This window comes from Petromyzon marinus, chromosome 62, assembly GCF_048934315.1.
Source record: "Petromyzon marinus isolate PM22_M1 ecotype Great Lakes invasive population chromosome 62, UKy_Petmar_22M1.pri1.0, whole genome shotgun sequence".
NCBI classification, from domain to species: Eukaryota; Metazoa; Chordata; class Hyperoartia; order Petromyzontiformes; family Petromyzontidae; genus Petromyzon; species Petromyzon marinus.
Window position 1 is genome coordinate 12,084,558 of NC_133728.1, and position 12,938 is coordinate 12,097,495.

At 47.1% G+C, this 12,938-nt stretch overlaps 1 protein-coding gene across 5 annotated transcripts in view; it reads right to left on the reverse strand.

The window, feature by feature from the left end:
* Positions 1-5,493: 5,493 nt before the first annotated feature.
* Positions 5,494-12,938, reverse strand: part of LOC116955822 (solute carrier family 2, facilitated glucose transporter member 5-like) — a 56,434-nt gene continuing 48,989 nt past the window's right edge. For 4 of the 5 annotated variants that reach the window (XM_076053744.1, XM_032977135.2, XM_032977137.2 and 1 more), the window contains 4 exons: positions 8,976-9,077; positions 8,208-8,283; positions 7,961-8,088; positions 5,494-7,458 (listed from right to left, as the gene is read on the reverse strand). In XM_076053744.1, coding sequence (XP_075909859.1) covers positions 7,250-7,458; positions 7,961-8,088; positions 8,208-8,283; positions 8,976-9,077 — 515 coding nt within the window. In that variant the 3' untranslated portion in view covers positions 5,494-7,249. The remainder of the gene's footprint in view (positions 7,459-7,960; positions 8,089-8,207; positions 8,284-8,975; positions 9,078-12,938) is intronic. The other variant, XR_012930114.1, reaches the window with a different exon arrangement.

Sequence of the window (12,938 nt, forward strand, 5' to 3'; positions counted from 1 at the left end):
TATGGATGAGCATCCTCCACAGCGAGAGTGCCAAGGTGGCTATGTTAATGTAAGAGATTAGCATGCTAATGGCAGATTCTGAAGCAACAGCGTCAAGGATGGCACACGAGGTCGCTGTGTTAGTGAGAAATTTAATCTGTTAATGTAAAAATATCAGAGAGCCGAAAATAACAACTAACATCGGAAGGCGGTAGGATGGGAACATCACTAGTTATAACTTAAATTGGTTGATAACGTCCTTCCAATGATTGCTCAATTTGTACCCATCTTCCCGGTTGAAATTGTGTCTGTGTCTATATATATGGATGGCTTAATGAACGAATCTTTTTTGATAACATAGCCACCTTGGCACGCTCGCTGTGAAGAATGCTCGGCGATCTGCCATTAGCATGCGAATCTCTCACATTAACATAACCACCTTGACGCACTCACCGTGAAGTATGCCTGGCAGCCCTTTGCTTGGTAGAAAGCCCAACACCACCGCGGTCGCTGCCCACCACTTGCATTGGCATTGGCTGCTGACATTTCGGCTATGCCCATTTCAAACCTTTAAAAGCAGTTGTCCTTAGAAGCTAACCCCCCTTTTCCTGATGATGACCGCTTGTGTTGTGATCGAAACGTCGTAGTCTTTTGTTATTTTCTTTGAACGTATCTGCTTGACTTTACCGAAAAACCCAAAGAATATGAATTCCTGCAGTCACGAAAGCTTTAAATCAAGATTAATTTATTGTTCTGCTATTTGGTGGTATATAGCAACACAAGGTAAAATGTTGGTTACCTGGAGAAAAAACTATGAGCGTGATACATTCAAAAGAGCCTGGGCCAGATACTGTAGTTAGTTGTATGCAAGGGAGGTCATTTTACACATATACTGTCACACCTCTTCTTGCTTGTGTAATCTGAATATATTATAGCCTTCAAACTATACGAGGCTATAATTGATATACGAGGTAAACCTTGTTTCAGGCAGACAGAAGATGTACAGGCATAAATTATTTAATTAAATTTTGAATTGTTCAAATGTAGCTATGAGGCCTCTAATGTTGACATGGACAATGCCAAGATCCTGTCTGTGTTTTTTAAATTTAGTTAAGGTGAGTGATGGAGAAAATGTGGCAGTAATGGGACCAGGATTCGTTTCAATACCTCACCTAATCGACAATATAAATATTAATAGTTTCACAATGTATTCTACGGGTGACGGGAACGAACAATATCATGAAATTGAAGAACATTGTAAACTGGAGGAAGACAATTCACAAAACATGGGAGATGCCAGTGTTTGATAAGGCCCGATGTGTGTAATGGATGAGGTGAGAGTGACGGTGTAGTCCGCTCTACCAGCTGTTCCAGGCAACTCAGTAGCACCACACACACCAGCCAGGGGGAAGAGCCCTCTTGAGCACTGGCCGATCCTCGAGGCCATGGCCACAGCACTGGGTCTTCGTAGAGTGAACTCCCAAAGCAATGGCTGAGGCAGCAGAGCAGCTACTGGCCTCGGTAAACGTCAGGCTCCGGGTCTGGGTTGTAACTCCTGTCGCTGCGATATTGCAGCAGAGCAGCTGGGGGTCTCAGCCTACGCGCGGTGCTGTAGTCGCACGGCGCGGGACTCAACTCCATGCTCTTCATCACAGGGGCGTTCTCCGTGAGCGGGGAGGTGGCCCTGCTCTTTGGAACTCGGCTCCTCTGGCCGAGCGACACAGAGCGCCGCTCCACGTCGATGAGTGGCCGCGGCCTCGGGCGTGCCGTTAGTGCCGATGGGCAGTTCCCGGATCCACATGGAGCTCTCCGCCGCCCACTCCGCCGCCCACCTCCACCTTCGTGTCCACGGGGTTCCCCCCTCGGTGCCCCCATATGGTTTGAGGACCCCTCAGACCATGCGCGCGCACAGTGGCACTGCCAGCCTCGCTATTCCACAGAGCTCCGGTGCCAGATCCTGGGTGCCAGTTGCGCGTGGTTCTGTAAACTTGCTGATCTTGTGAAGGGCGGCAGCCCCATGTGCTTTGTCAAAAGCCACTGGTGTTGGTGGAGGACCGTGAGCAGAGGCCACGTAGAGAGCATTGCATGGACCAGCGTGGTGAGGTATGGCTAATCAGCCAGCAGTAGATAGGCCATGGTCGCTGCTTCTGATGTATTAGTAAAGGCTTGGGGAGGCCTTCATCCAGTAGTGGAGAGACCCTGGGTGATGATGCTAGAAGACTAGGAACATGGTGAGGAGCGGTAGTGCAGCGGTTATTGTGCTGCACTATGAACCTGGCAACCCAAGGTTGATTCCCGCTCACGACCAACACCAGTGACAATTATCTGAACCGGTCCTGGGCCTCTCCTAGGTCGATTCAAATAAGAACCTGATGCAGTGTGTAAACATCGCCACTGGGGACACAAAATAAAGCCGGGCACGGTGTTGGTCACCTCCTTGTATTCAACAGCACATTGCTTCATCAGTCTGTTATGGTTACATGGGGGGATTTATGTCTTAGTTCTTGCAGATCGTCATGTGTCAGTTTATATTGTTGCATCTAACGGCCGGAGATTTTTGGGCGTGAAGATGACGTAAACGTTGGTGGTTTTCTTGTCCATTACTCATTTTGGTGACGTGAACCGTGCATCTGTTGTTGGCGTGATTTAGCCGAATTGTGGTAAGTAACGGTGGCATCGCAAGGTTGAATATTTAAGTAGAATCTTGATTTGAAGCTTTCGTGACTGCAGGAATCCATACTCTTTGGTTTTTTCGGTAAAGTCACGTAGGTCTCAAATAAATAAAAACAGTAGAGTTCAAGTTTGTGGTGGTATTTGCGAACGGATACATATTATTGGTCCACTTTAGTGTTTGCATTGTGGCGGAACATGTACATCTCCTTGTAAGGTTTCTTGAATCACTGTCCAGTCAGGTCGATGGCCTCAGTAGACTTCAGCCTCCGGGTCTGGGTTGTACTCCTGTCGCTGCCATATCGCCACCCGATTCATTTTGGAAGGTTGGACGTCAATTTCTTCATTAACAACATTTCTGATGGTGGCTGGGGATTTCTGCTGCTTTTTAAATACATTTTCCTTTTGGGCTTTTTGAGTATTTTTCTTATGTATGCATATTGCCACGTGCGGTATTGATCTTCTTGCTGATGGGTGGTGATAGGTCCTAGGAAAATAAAAAATAAACTAAAGCAGAGAAATGTTTCAGGAGAAATGTCATCAGTAGCTATGTTGTGTCCATAGCTGGATGAAAACCTTCCACGTGTGGTCTCCATCCCACAGGATCCCATGATTCCACAATCCATGCAGCCAGTCGAGCCCTCATTTTATGTGGGCTCGAATTGCTGCATCTGTTCCACTGGGTACAATTAACTTTTATGATCTATGCTGGCTTGCTGCCACTAGAGGACGCGCTAGAGGGCATTTCGTCTCTTCTTTCACACTGGCCAGACGTGTTGAAATAGTTGGAAGGTACTCACACTTTACCTCACCACATACGACCAGCCAATCGACTGTGATTTACCGGTTTATAGTGTAAACTATATCATACCAGACATTCTTATCGAGGAAAGAAGAAGGCATCGAAGCATTTCCACACTGCCCCGTGAAGGGGGGGGGGCGGCATAGAGGTGGGAAAGGCACACGGGTCGCTCCGCCAAAGAAAGGCAGTCGTGTCCTGTCACCAGGGCACCGATATCTCGCTTCCAGCCCACGCCGCCTGCGCCGTCCGATGGGCCCCCACCTCCAGCATACCAATTCAACAACATCCCAAATCCCCCCTCGGGGCCGTGGACGATCGATCTCCTGTACTTCTTTGCTCGCCATCGCTTCTCCTAGGGTCAGAAAGTCACATTTTTTCAGCTAACATGGACTTGTATTTTAGCCGGATAGAGCAGTTGGGGACGTATCCCCCTCTCTCCCCACCAGGTCCCTGTGCAAGAGAAGAAGATTTCTCATCCTCGAGTCCACCGGGGTTCGATCTGGAGTAATGAAGACCCGGTTACCCTTTATCTGGGTACATTTTCTCGTGTTGTTCTTGCTATCTTCAGTGCGTCAGAGGCGCCATGATAGGTTGCAAACAAAATCCGCAGATCTCGGGTTTTGCTAGTTTTGCCGGATCGGCAAAACTAGCTGTACTTTAAAACTTGTAAATAAAAACAAGTTTTAAAGTACAGCCAATCGGGTGCCTTGAATGCCCTCTTCTTCATACAATGAGTAGGCCCTGATTTGGAAAGTGTCCGGACCACTTTTCTACGACATGGACTGATTTTCCCAGTGCTCGTTTTCCTTACACCCATAACTCTATCAACTAGTTTCGCGACACGTTCCCATTGCACCCATCTGATACTGATGCGTTGGCAGTGGTGCATAACCTCAATTAACAATAATGAAAACATTAATCAATAGCACTGTGGCCTTAAAGAAAAAAATATATAATAGGCGACGTTTTGGGTAATCGCCTTTTTGCTTAGCACGTAAATGTCAAAGTATTGTTGTGCTTTTAAGAATGGCCATTTGTCCAAAACATCGGCGACATTTTTCCTTTAAAGGCCACGGTGTTATTGGCAAAGTATTGGTTTCATTTTTTTATAAAAGAAACCTACATCTCCCTGGCTACGTGTGAGCCACGGATTGATTTCTTTCTAACATCCAGTCTTACCTAAGCGTTAAAATAACCTTAATCTAACAATCTACATCATTTTTATGCAAAAACACCTGTCTTTTGACTTGAACCCCAAACTTGATTCATTCGTTCACTTGCACCTGTCTCAACCTCCTAGGCTACTTGTCTACGTCTCACTATGATGCCTGAGGTGTATTTGCCTCGTAGCAATTGACAATGATCACCAGTAAACTTCATCCGTTGGTTATTGAACCCGAGGAACTATGCACACGCATGCGTCATCGATCTTTGATTCAAGCCGCACAAGATGACGTCACCCGGCGCATGCTGTGGCACTTGCAGGCTCCAGTCAGGGACACAACAGCATTGTCGTCCTAGATTTGAAGTTTTCGTGACTGCGAGGATCCATACTCTTTGGTTCTTTCGGTAATGTCACGTAGGTAAAAAATAAAATAGAAAAAGAAAAAAATAAATAAATAAAAGTAAATTCAATCACGACGTTTCGATTGAAACACAAGCAATCATCATCAGGTGTGGAAATCACAGCTAGAATTTTTTTTTACTATAAAATTCTAGCTGTGATTTTACAAAAAAAAAATTCTAGCTGTGATTTTCACACCTGATGATGATTGATTGTGTTGCAATCGAAACGTCGTGATTTAATATACTTTTTTCTCTATTTTAATCTCTTACTTTTATTTTTTACCTACGTGACTTTACCGAAAGAACCAAAGAGCATTGTCGTCATTATTGTAGCGACCCTCACGGGCTGCTCCTCCTCCCCCAGGTGTACATATGAGCCATGCATTGGGGCCATAGCCATTAAATATTTTTAAAATGGTTATCAGAGAGTTCAGGGCAGAACGTTATTTTACACCAATGATAATTCAGACTCCAGGTAAAGTGGTTAACTGTTTAATGTGTTTTTCAAAATTCAACAGGTGATATCCGTGAATGTTCACTTTAAGGGTAGAGTACTGGCGCATGTGTGTGATCATATTTTATATTTCAGTTTTCAGGCAGAGTGAGGGAGTGCCGAAGGTTGTTTCTGAATATTTCAGGTACACGGTCGATTTATTTGGAGCTCAATTAGAAAATTGCATCACTGCTGTTCTTGATGAACTCATGTCCAGCCGAACAAGCACAAAGAGAACAGGGAATGTGCACGGTAACTGGCTGTCACCCGAGGTGATCGTTGCAAAGCAGATGTGGAGGAGGCTGAAATGTCTTTGGAAGAAAACTAGTTTCGAACCTGTCTGACTCGCTTTCAGAGCGGCTTGCAGATTTGCCAACCGACTCATCATTGAGTTTCACAGATCGTTCTATTCTGTGCACATCAATGACTCGGTTCGTGACCCCTATGCTCTATGGCACGTTGTGAAGGGTCTGCTGCCCGGTCTGTGCACAGTACTTGCGTGGTGATCCTGCCTCCACCGTGCACTTTCAAGAAGGGAGAGTTCACCGTTGATGAACTTCCCAGGCTTCTACATTTCTGCAACCTGTGACCAGAGGGCGTTCGACGTCTACAGCATCGCTGAGTATGAATGCCGTGAGTCTCTCCAGCATTCACCCGACTGAAACTATTGACGGGCGTGTCTTCACTGCATCAGAGCGCTGGGGTCAGAGGCTGCAAGCTGCTCCTGCATCAGAGCTGCTCCTGCATGAGGCCAGGAAGAGTGTCCAGAGTTAAGACTCCATTGTCCAGTTGGGGAACTTTCGGGGAGATGCGAGTGGGTTGGATAATGTAATTGTTTAATGTGATGTTTCGTTGTTGTGTTAATTATTAAAGTGTATTTTGGAAGTCAGTGGCTCCCTGATTCGGTTGACTGTGCTGGGGAGTGGCTGTAATGCCGGGAGCTCAGGTGCACTGGACTGCTTTACGAGGGGTTGGATAGAGGTCCGGTCAAACTCCCCAACCCTCACGATCATCAGCTGCTGAGCTACTGGAACCCAAGAGCAGGGTCTGCGATGTGAATATCACAGAGGTACCTCTGAGATTCTTTCAAGTGACCTCTAATCTATAGAGTAGAGAGTAGCATTTTCTCACCCACCCTTGCCACTGACTGTCATGCTCGCCACGTGGCAGTCAAAACTACGTTTTAATGCTCAGAGATGGATTTTTTTTTAAATCAAGAGCGGATCCGAATTTAATATCATGGGTCTCTATGCGAGTCTTTCGTGACTGGGCTCAGACCATCAATTCACTACACAACAGAACCCATTTTAAATCGCAGGCAGTGGATGAATTCTGGATTTGAACCCAGGATCACAGCCTTACCAGCACATCACTCTGAACTCAGGGCCACCATGGCACCTCTCTCCACCTCTACAGTTTATTTTCTTAAGTTTAATATTTAAACTTTTATGTAGAGTGATCGAGCAGCTCGCAATAGGAAGGTTGCGAGTCGGTTAGTGGGTTTCTTTGGCCCATCATCCTTCGATGAAACAAATATTATTTTGTGGGGGAAGATCAAAATGGTTGTCATGTGGAGAAACTCCCCCCTTACCATAGGAATGTGGAATTCCCATCAACGACTCTGCAGGTTCTGTAAACGGGAGATGAGCATAAATGCTTCAACGCTCAACGTTAGCAGCAGGAAATCAACGTGAGCTTTTTGAAAACCAACGCACATCCCCGGTCACTCCTCGAGCTGGTCACTTTGTGTAAGCGGCGCAGCCTCGTTCTGGCACGTGGCAAAGGAGGAGGAGAGGGGCTGCGCGTGGCCGTAATTTCTTGAGTGGAAGAGACGCGAGATCTCGACGAAGGACCGGTCCTTTGTCTCGGGGAGGAGGATGCACACAATAATAGATCCCATGACGCAGTCCACCATGAAGAACACGAAGCAGTAGGGCCCCATGCCCTCCTGATAAGGGCAAAACCAGAAATAAGCATCAGCAGTAGCATGTGTGTAATATGTTAAACTTATTTCGCACCGTACGTAGCCAACCGCGCTAATTGGGAGAAAAGGCAACAAAGTAAACACAAAAATAATTTTGTGTTTAGCATCACCAATCGACTGCTGGTTTGACTCACACTCTGCTCACACTGTTAATGGTGAGTCAGTGTGAGTCACTTTCACACACTCCCTCATACGCAAAAACGCTTGCGCTCCCTCACACACAGAGACAAAGATTCCAAATATATCCTTCAACATACTGTTGGGACAAGAGCTGTTAGCAAGCATCTGACTCATTCGCACTTGTTCTCACCGTCACTTTCACTATGACTCACACTCATACTCTCACTCACTCTTACTCACTAACTCTTTACTCGCCCTTTTGCACGAGCTCGCACTCGCTCACATTCATTCCTCATACTCTCACTCAAAGCCACCAACTCTAATTCGCTTACACATTCGCTCTCACCACAAGAAAAGGGAAGAGGAGGCCAATGAGGAAGAAACTGAACCAGTTGACGCTGCCGCTGATGACGAACGCGGCCGAGCGCGAGTCTTGCATGAAGAGCTCTGCTGGCAAGATCCCCATGATCCCTCCTGGGGTCGCGCAGGGATCACGTATGGGTCATACACGGTTTTATGATGACGATGGTAGCAATTACCGTGATTGAAGTGACACGTGCCGTCTCATCACCACGTGAGAGACCTCTCCTCACCGGGGCCGATGCCGAAGCTGAGGATGTAGGCAAAGGTGAGAGCCACGCTGAGGTAAGGCATCCAGATAGAGCGCTCCTGTGCCAGGGTGAGGGGAAGAGTAACGCCACATCATCATGACATTTTTAATTCAGCATCGTCATTCAACTTAATCGTCAGCTTCGTGAACATTATCATCAGCTTAATAATTATAACTATAAACTAAACTATTTTTTTTTCCAGTTAAGGCCCACTGAGCTATACATCTATTTTTCAGAAGCGACCTGGCCACAAATGATAGCTGAACGAAATGGCTTATCACGTGGAAATATATAGCAGGAGAATACTCTAAACCCATGTTGATTCTAAATGTGGAAACTGGAGAAAAATACACGCGACTACGGGGAGAGAGATTTGGAAAGTTCAAATACACAGGCGTCAGGGTCTGGATCGAACCCACGACTTCCTGTATACCAGGCGAGGTAATTAACATATCGCTACCATGGGGCCCTCATCAACGTAATCAACAAAATTAAAAGTTTTGTTCATTTAATTTTTTTCATTCAGGTTTGTATTTCGTACGTCACATTTTAAAAGCTGGAACTAAACTAATCAATGTGAATAGCTATGGAGTGTTTGGCATTAAGCCGTGGGTGATGGAAACAGTCAAGGGAAGGAATTGCATTTTGTGCAAACAGGGTCCCAATTAAACTATAATAGCCTCGTGCCCCCCTTAAAACATAATTTGGCCTTGGAAGTAGTTGCATTTTCTGCGAGATTGTTGCTCCTACCTGAAGTGCCAGAGACACGGTGATGGCTGCACAACAAAGCGACATGAGAACATAGCCACACAGCAGCAGAGGTCTCCTGCCCAGGCCATCCACCAGCATGCCCTACACACAGAGAGAAAGATCCCCCATGTAGTGGCCTTTAACAGACTGTTGGCTTTATGCTGTTCTCGAGTACCTATTAAGACCAACACAGCACAGGAGGGGGTGGTTGACCATCAAAACACCCTTTGTATCTCCAATGGTGATATTTACACACTGCACATTCCCTGCAGCTGTCATTGTCTCTGTGTACTATAGCTGCTGTGCCAGTATCTTTATGTGTTCTCAGCCAGGGCTGGAAATGGGAATACATGATTTTGGATCTAGATCATACAAACTGAGCCTGAGCACATGGGGGCGGTGAAAGCGAACATTGACTAATACATAAAAGTTTGTTGCCTGTTACATCACGTTCATTAATAAATGCTATATAAATAATATATAACTTACTCTTTGGTTCTATTGGGTAAAGTCACGTAGGTGAAAATACGTGACTTTACCCAATAGAACCAAAGAGTATGGATCCTAGCAGTCACGAAAGCTTTAAATCTAGAATATATAACTTGTTATATAAATATTTTCATACCCCCATCGAAGGATCGTAACCTTATCGTGGTGGTGGGGTCTGTGTGTTCTAATGACCCTTAGAGCTATGTCTCTTGGAGTCTTGTACTCCTGGTAGGGTGTCCCTTGGTGACCAGGTCTGGGGAGAGGTTCCAGAAAAATAACGGTAAAAAAGCCGCTCATGAATGGTTAAACAATACAATAATTCAGGGAACCTCGCCCGTACAAGGGATACCGGGACACACCCCTCTAGCCGGGTCTCGGGGTGGTGTTCACCAGCAAGAGCCTGGTGGCCAGGTGACCCATGTAACCCGGTCGGGCCCAGTTCGAAATGACTATGTAGTGCCATCCTGTGGGCCCACTATTCGCAGGACAAAGGGTGAGCGGCGGGTGCGATGCCTGTATGGCAGGGAGAGGGATGGTCTCAGATGGACTGGACCTTGGCGATGGACACTAGCTATTGGGACGTGGAATGTCACATCACTGGAGGGGAAAGAGCCAGAGCTGGTGGAGGTGGAAAGGTATTGACTAAATATAGTCGGTCTTACCTCCACAAATAGCATTGGCACTGGATCCAAACTTCTCAATCGGGGGTGGTCTTTCTCCTATTCTGGAGTAACCTCTGGTGAGAGGCCTAGGCGGGTGTGGGGATACTCATAAGCCCCCTGCTGGGTGCTGTTCAGTTGGAATTAAGTCCCAGTGGATGAATGGGTCGCGCCAATGAGACTTCGGTTCTCAGACAGGAAAACTTTAACTCTTGTCTGTGCTTATGTACCAAACAGCAGTTCAGATTATTCGGCCTTCTTGGAGACGATAGGTGCAGTGCTCGACAGAGTGCTATCTACCAACTCCATAGTCTTACTGGGCGACTTCAAAGCTCACGTGGGAAACGATAGATATACCTGGAGAGGCGTGATTGGGAGGAATGCGCCTCCTTGATCTGAACCAAAATGATGAAATGTTATTGGAATTCTGCGCTAGTCACGGAATGTCTATAGCAAACACCATGTACAAACAAAGGATGTTCATAAGTGTGCCGAAGGTGAATTATTGACTTTATAGTTGTATCATCGGACCTAAGACCGTATGTTCTGGAGACTCAGGTGAAGAGAGAGGCAGAGCTGTTAACTGATCACCACCTAGTGGTAAGTTGAATCCGATGCTTGGGGCACCGACCAGATAGATGTGGAAGGCCCAAACGAATAGTTATGGTTTTCTGTAAACGTCTGGTGGAAGACTCAGTGCAGAAAAATTTCAACTTCCACCTCCGGGAACATTTACCCTGCACTCCAGGGGAGGTCGTGGACATTGATTCCGAGTGGACAATGTTCAGGACCTTTATTGTGGATGCAGCTGTGAAAAGCTGTGGCCTGAAGGAAGTTGGTGCCTGTCATGGTGGCAATCCTAGGACCTGCTGGTGGACACCAGTGTTGAGGGAAGCTGTCAAATTGAAGAAAAAGGCTTTCCTAGCTATGCTCAGAAAACAGTATCCAGACTCGATTGAGAGGTACTGGCTTGCTAAGAGGGCGGCAGCTGCAGCAATCGCTGAAGCGAAAGCCTGGGCATGGGAGGAGTTTGGAGAGGTCCTAGAGAGGGATTACCGGGAAGCCTGAAATATGTTCTGGAAAACCATCTGATGCCTTCGGAGTGGTCGACGGGACATGACCCAGGCTGTTTTCAGTAATGGTGGCATAACATTGACCTCAACTAAGGAGATAGTTTAGAGGTGGAAATAATACTTTGAGGAGCTCCTCAACCCGGTGGACATCCCCTCTGCTCAGGAGGCAGCTCTGGAAACAGCTAGATGGTTGGATACATCACGACTGCTGAAGTTGCTGCAGCAGTCGAGGGCCTTCGTAATGGAAAAGCTGCAGGGGTGGATGAGATTCGCCCAGTTGTTAAAAGCGCTGGACAGTGTAGGGGTGTCGTGGTTAACACGCCTCTTCAATGTTGCATGGAAGGCGGGTACAGTACATCTGGATTGACAAACTGGGGAAGTGGTTCCCATAAAAAAGGGGACCAGAGGGCGTGCTGGAGAGGAGGCTCCGACCAGTGGGCGAGCCTCAGATTCAAGCGGAACAATCTGGATTCCGTCATGGTAGTCGAACAATGGACCAGCTATTTTCCCTATCACAGATATTTGAGGGGTCATTAGAGTATGCTTCTCCAGTCTAACTCTGCCTCGTAGACTTGGAGAAAGCATATAATCATGTTCTCTGTAATGTCTTGTGGGAGGTGCTGCGAGTGTATTATGTACCGGTGCCACTTTTGTGCGCTATCTAGTCCCTCTATTCCCAGAGTGAGAGCTGTGTCCGTATTCTTGGTGTTAAATTAAAGTCGTTCACTGTGGGTGTTGGACTCCACCAAGGGTACATCTTGTCTCCACTCCTGTTTGTGATTTTCATGAACAGGATATCAAGACACAGCCAAGGTATGGTGACTATCCAGTATGGGGGCATGGAGGTGGCGTAACTGCTTTTTGCAAATGACGTTCTCTTTGCCTCGTTTGTCTGTGATCTCCAGCATGCACTTGAATGGTTTGATGCTGTGTGTGAAGCGGCTGGGATGAAGATCAGCACCTCCAAATCTGAGGTCATGGTTCACTCCCGGGAGATGGACGGATTGTTTTCTCCAAGTGAGAGGGGAACAGCTGCCCTTAGTGGAGGAATTTATGTACCTCGGGGTCTTTTTCGTGAGTGATGATAAGTGGGAGCAGGAGATTGGCCGGTGGATTGGTGCGCATTGTTTTGCGGGCACTGTACCATTCCATGGTAGTGAAGCAAGAGCTGAGTTCTCGACCAACATGCTCTCGGTTTACAGGTCGATCTACATTCCCACACTCACCTATGGTCATGAACTTTGGGTAATGACCGAAAGGATGAGATCACGGGTACAAGGGGCCGAAATGAGATTTCTGCACAGGGTTGCCGGCTCACTCTCTGTGATCGGGTGAGGAGCTTGGTAATCCAGGAGAGCCTCAGATTCCTGCCGCTGCTCCTCCGGATCGAGAGGCGCTAGTTGAAGTGGTTTGGGCACCTGGTAAGGATGTCCCCCAATAGACTCCCCCTGGAACTCTACCGGGCACGCTCCACTGGGCAGAGACCCCGGGGCCAGCCCAGGACACGCTGGTCGGACTATGTTGGCATCGGAATGCCTGGGAATTCCCCAGGAAGAGCTAGAGTCTGTCGCCAGGAAAAGGGAGGTCTGGACCACCCTACTCAACATGTTGCCACCACGGCCCTCACCACGACAAGCGGACTGAGAAACGAATGAACGAACGAATATTATCATACCTTTCATACACTTAAATGTAAGTTTTCCTCCCATGTACAGTTTTGGAGATCCACAGCAAGGCACTTT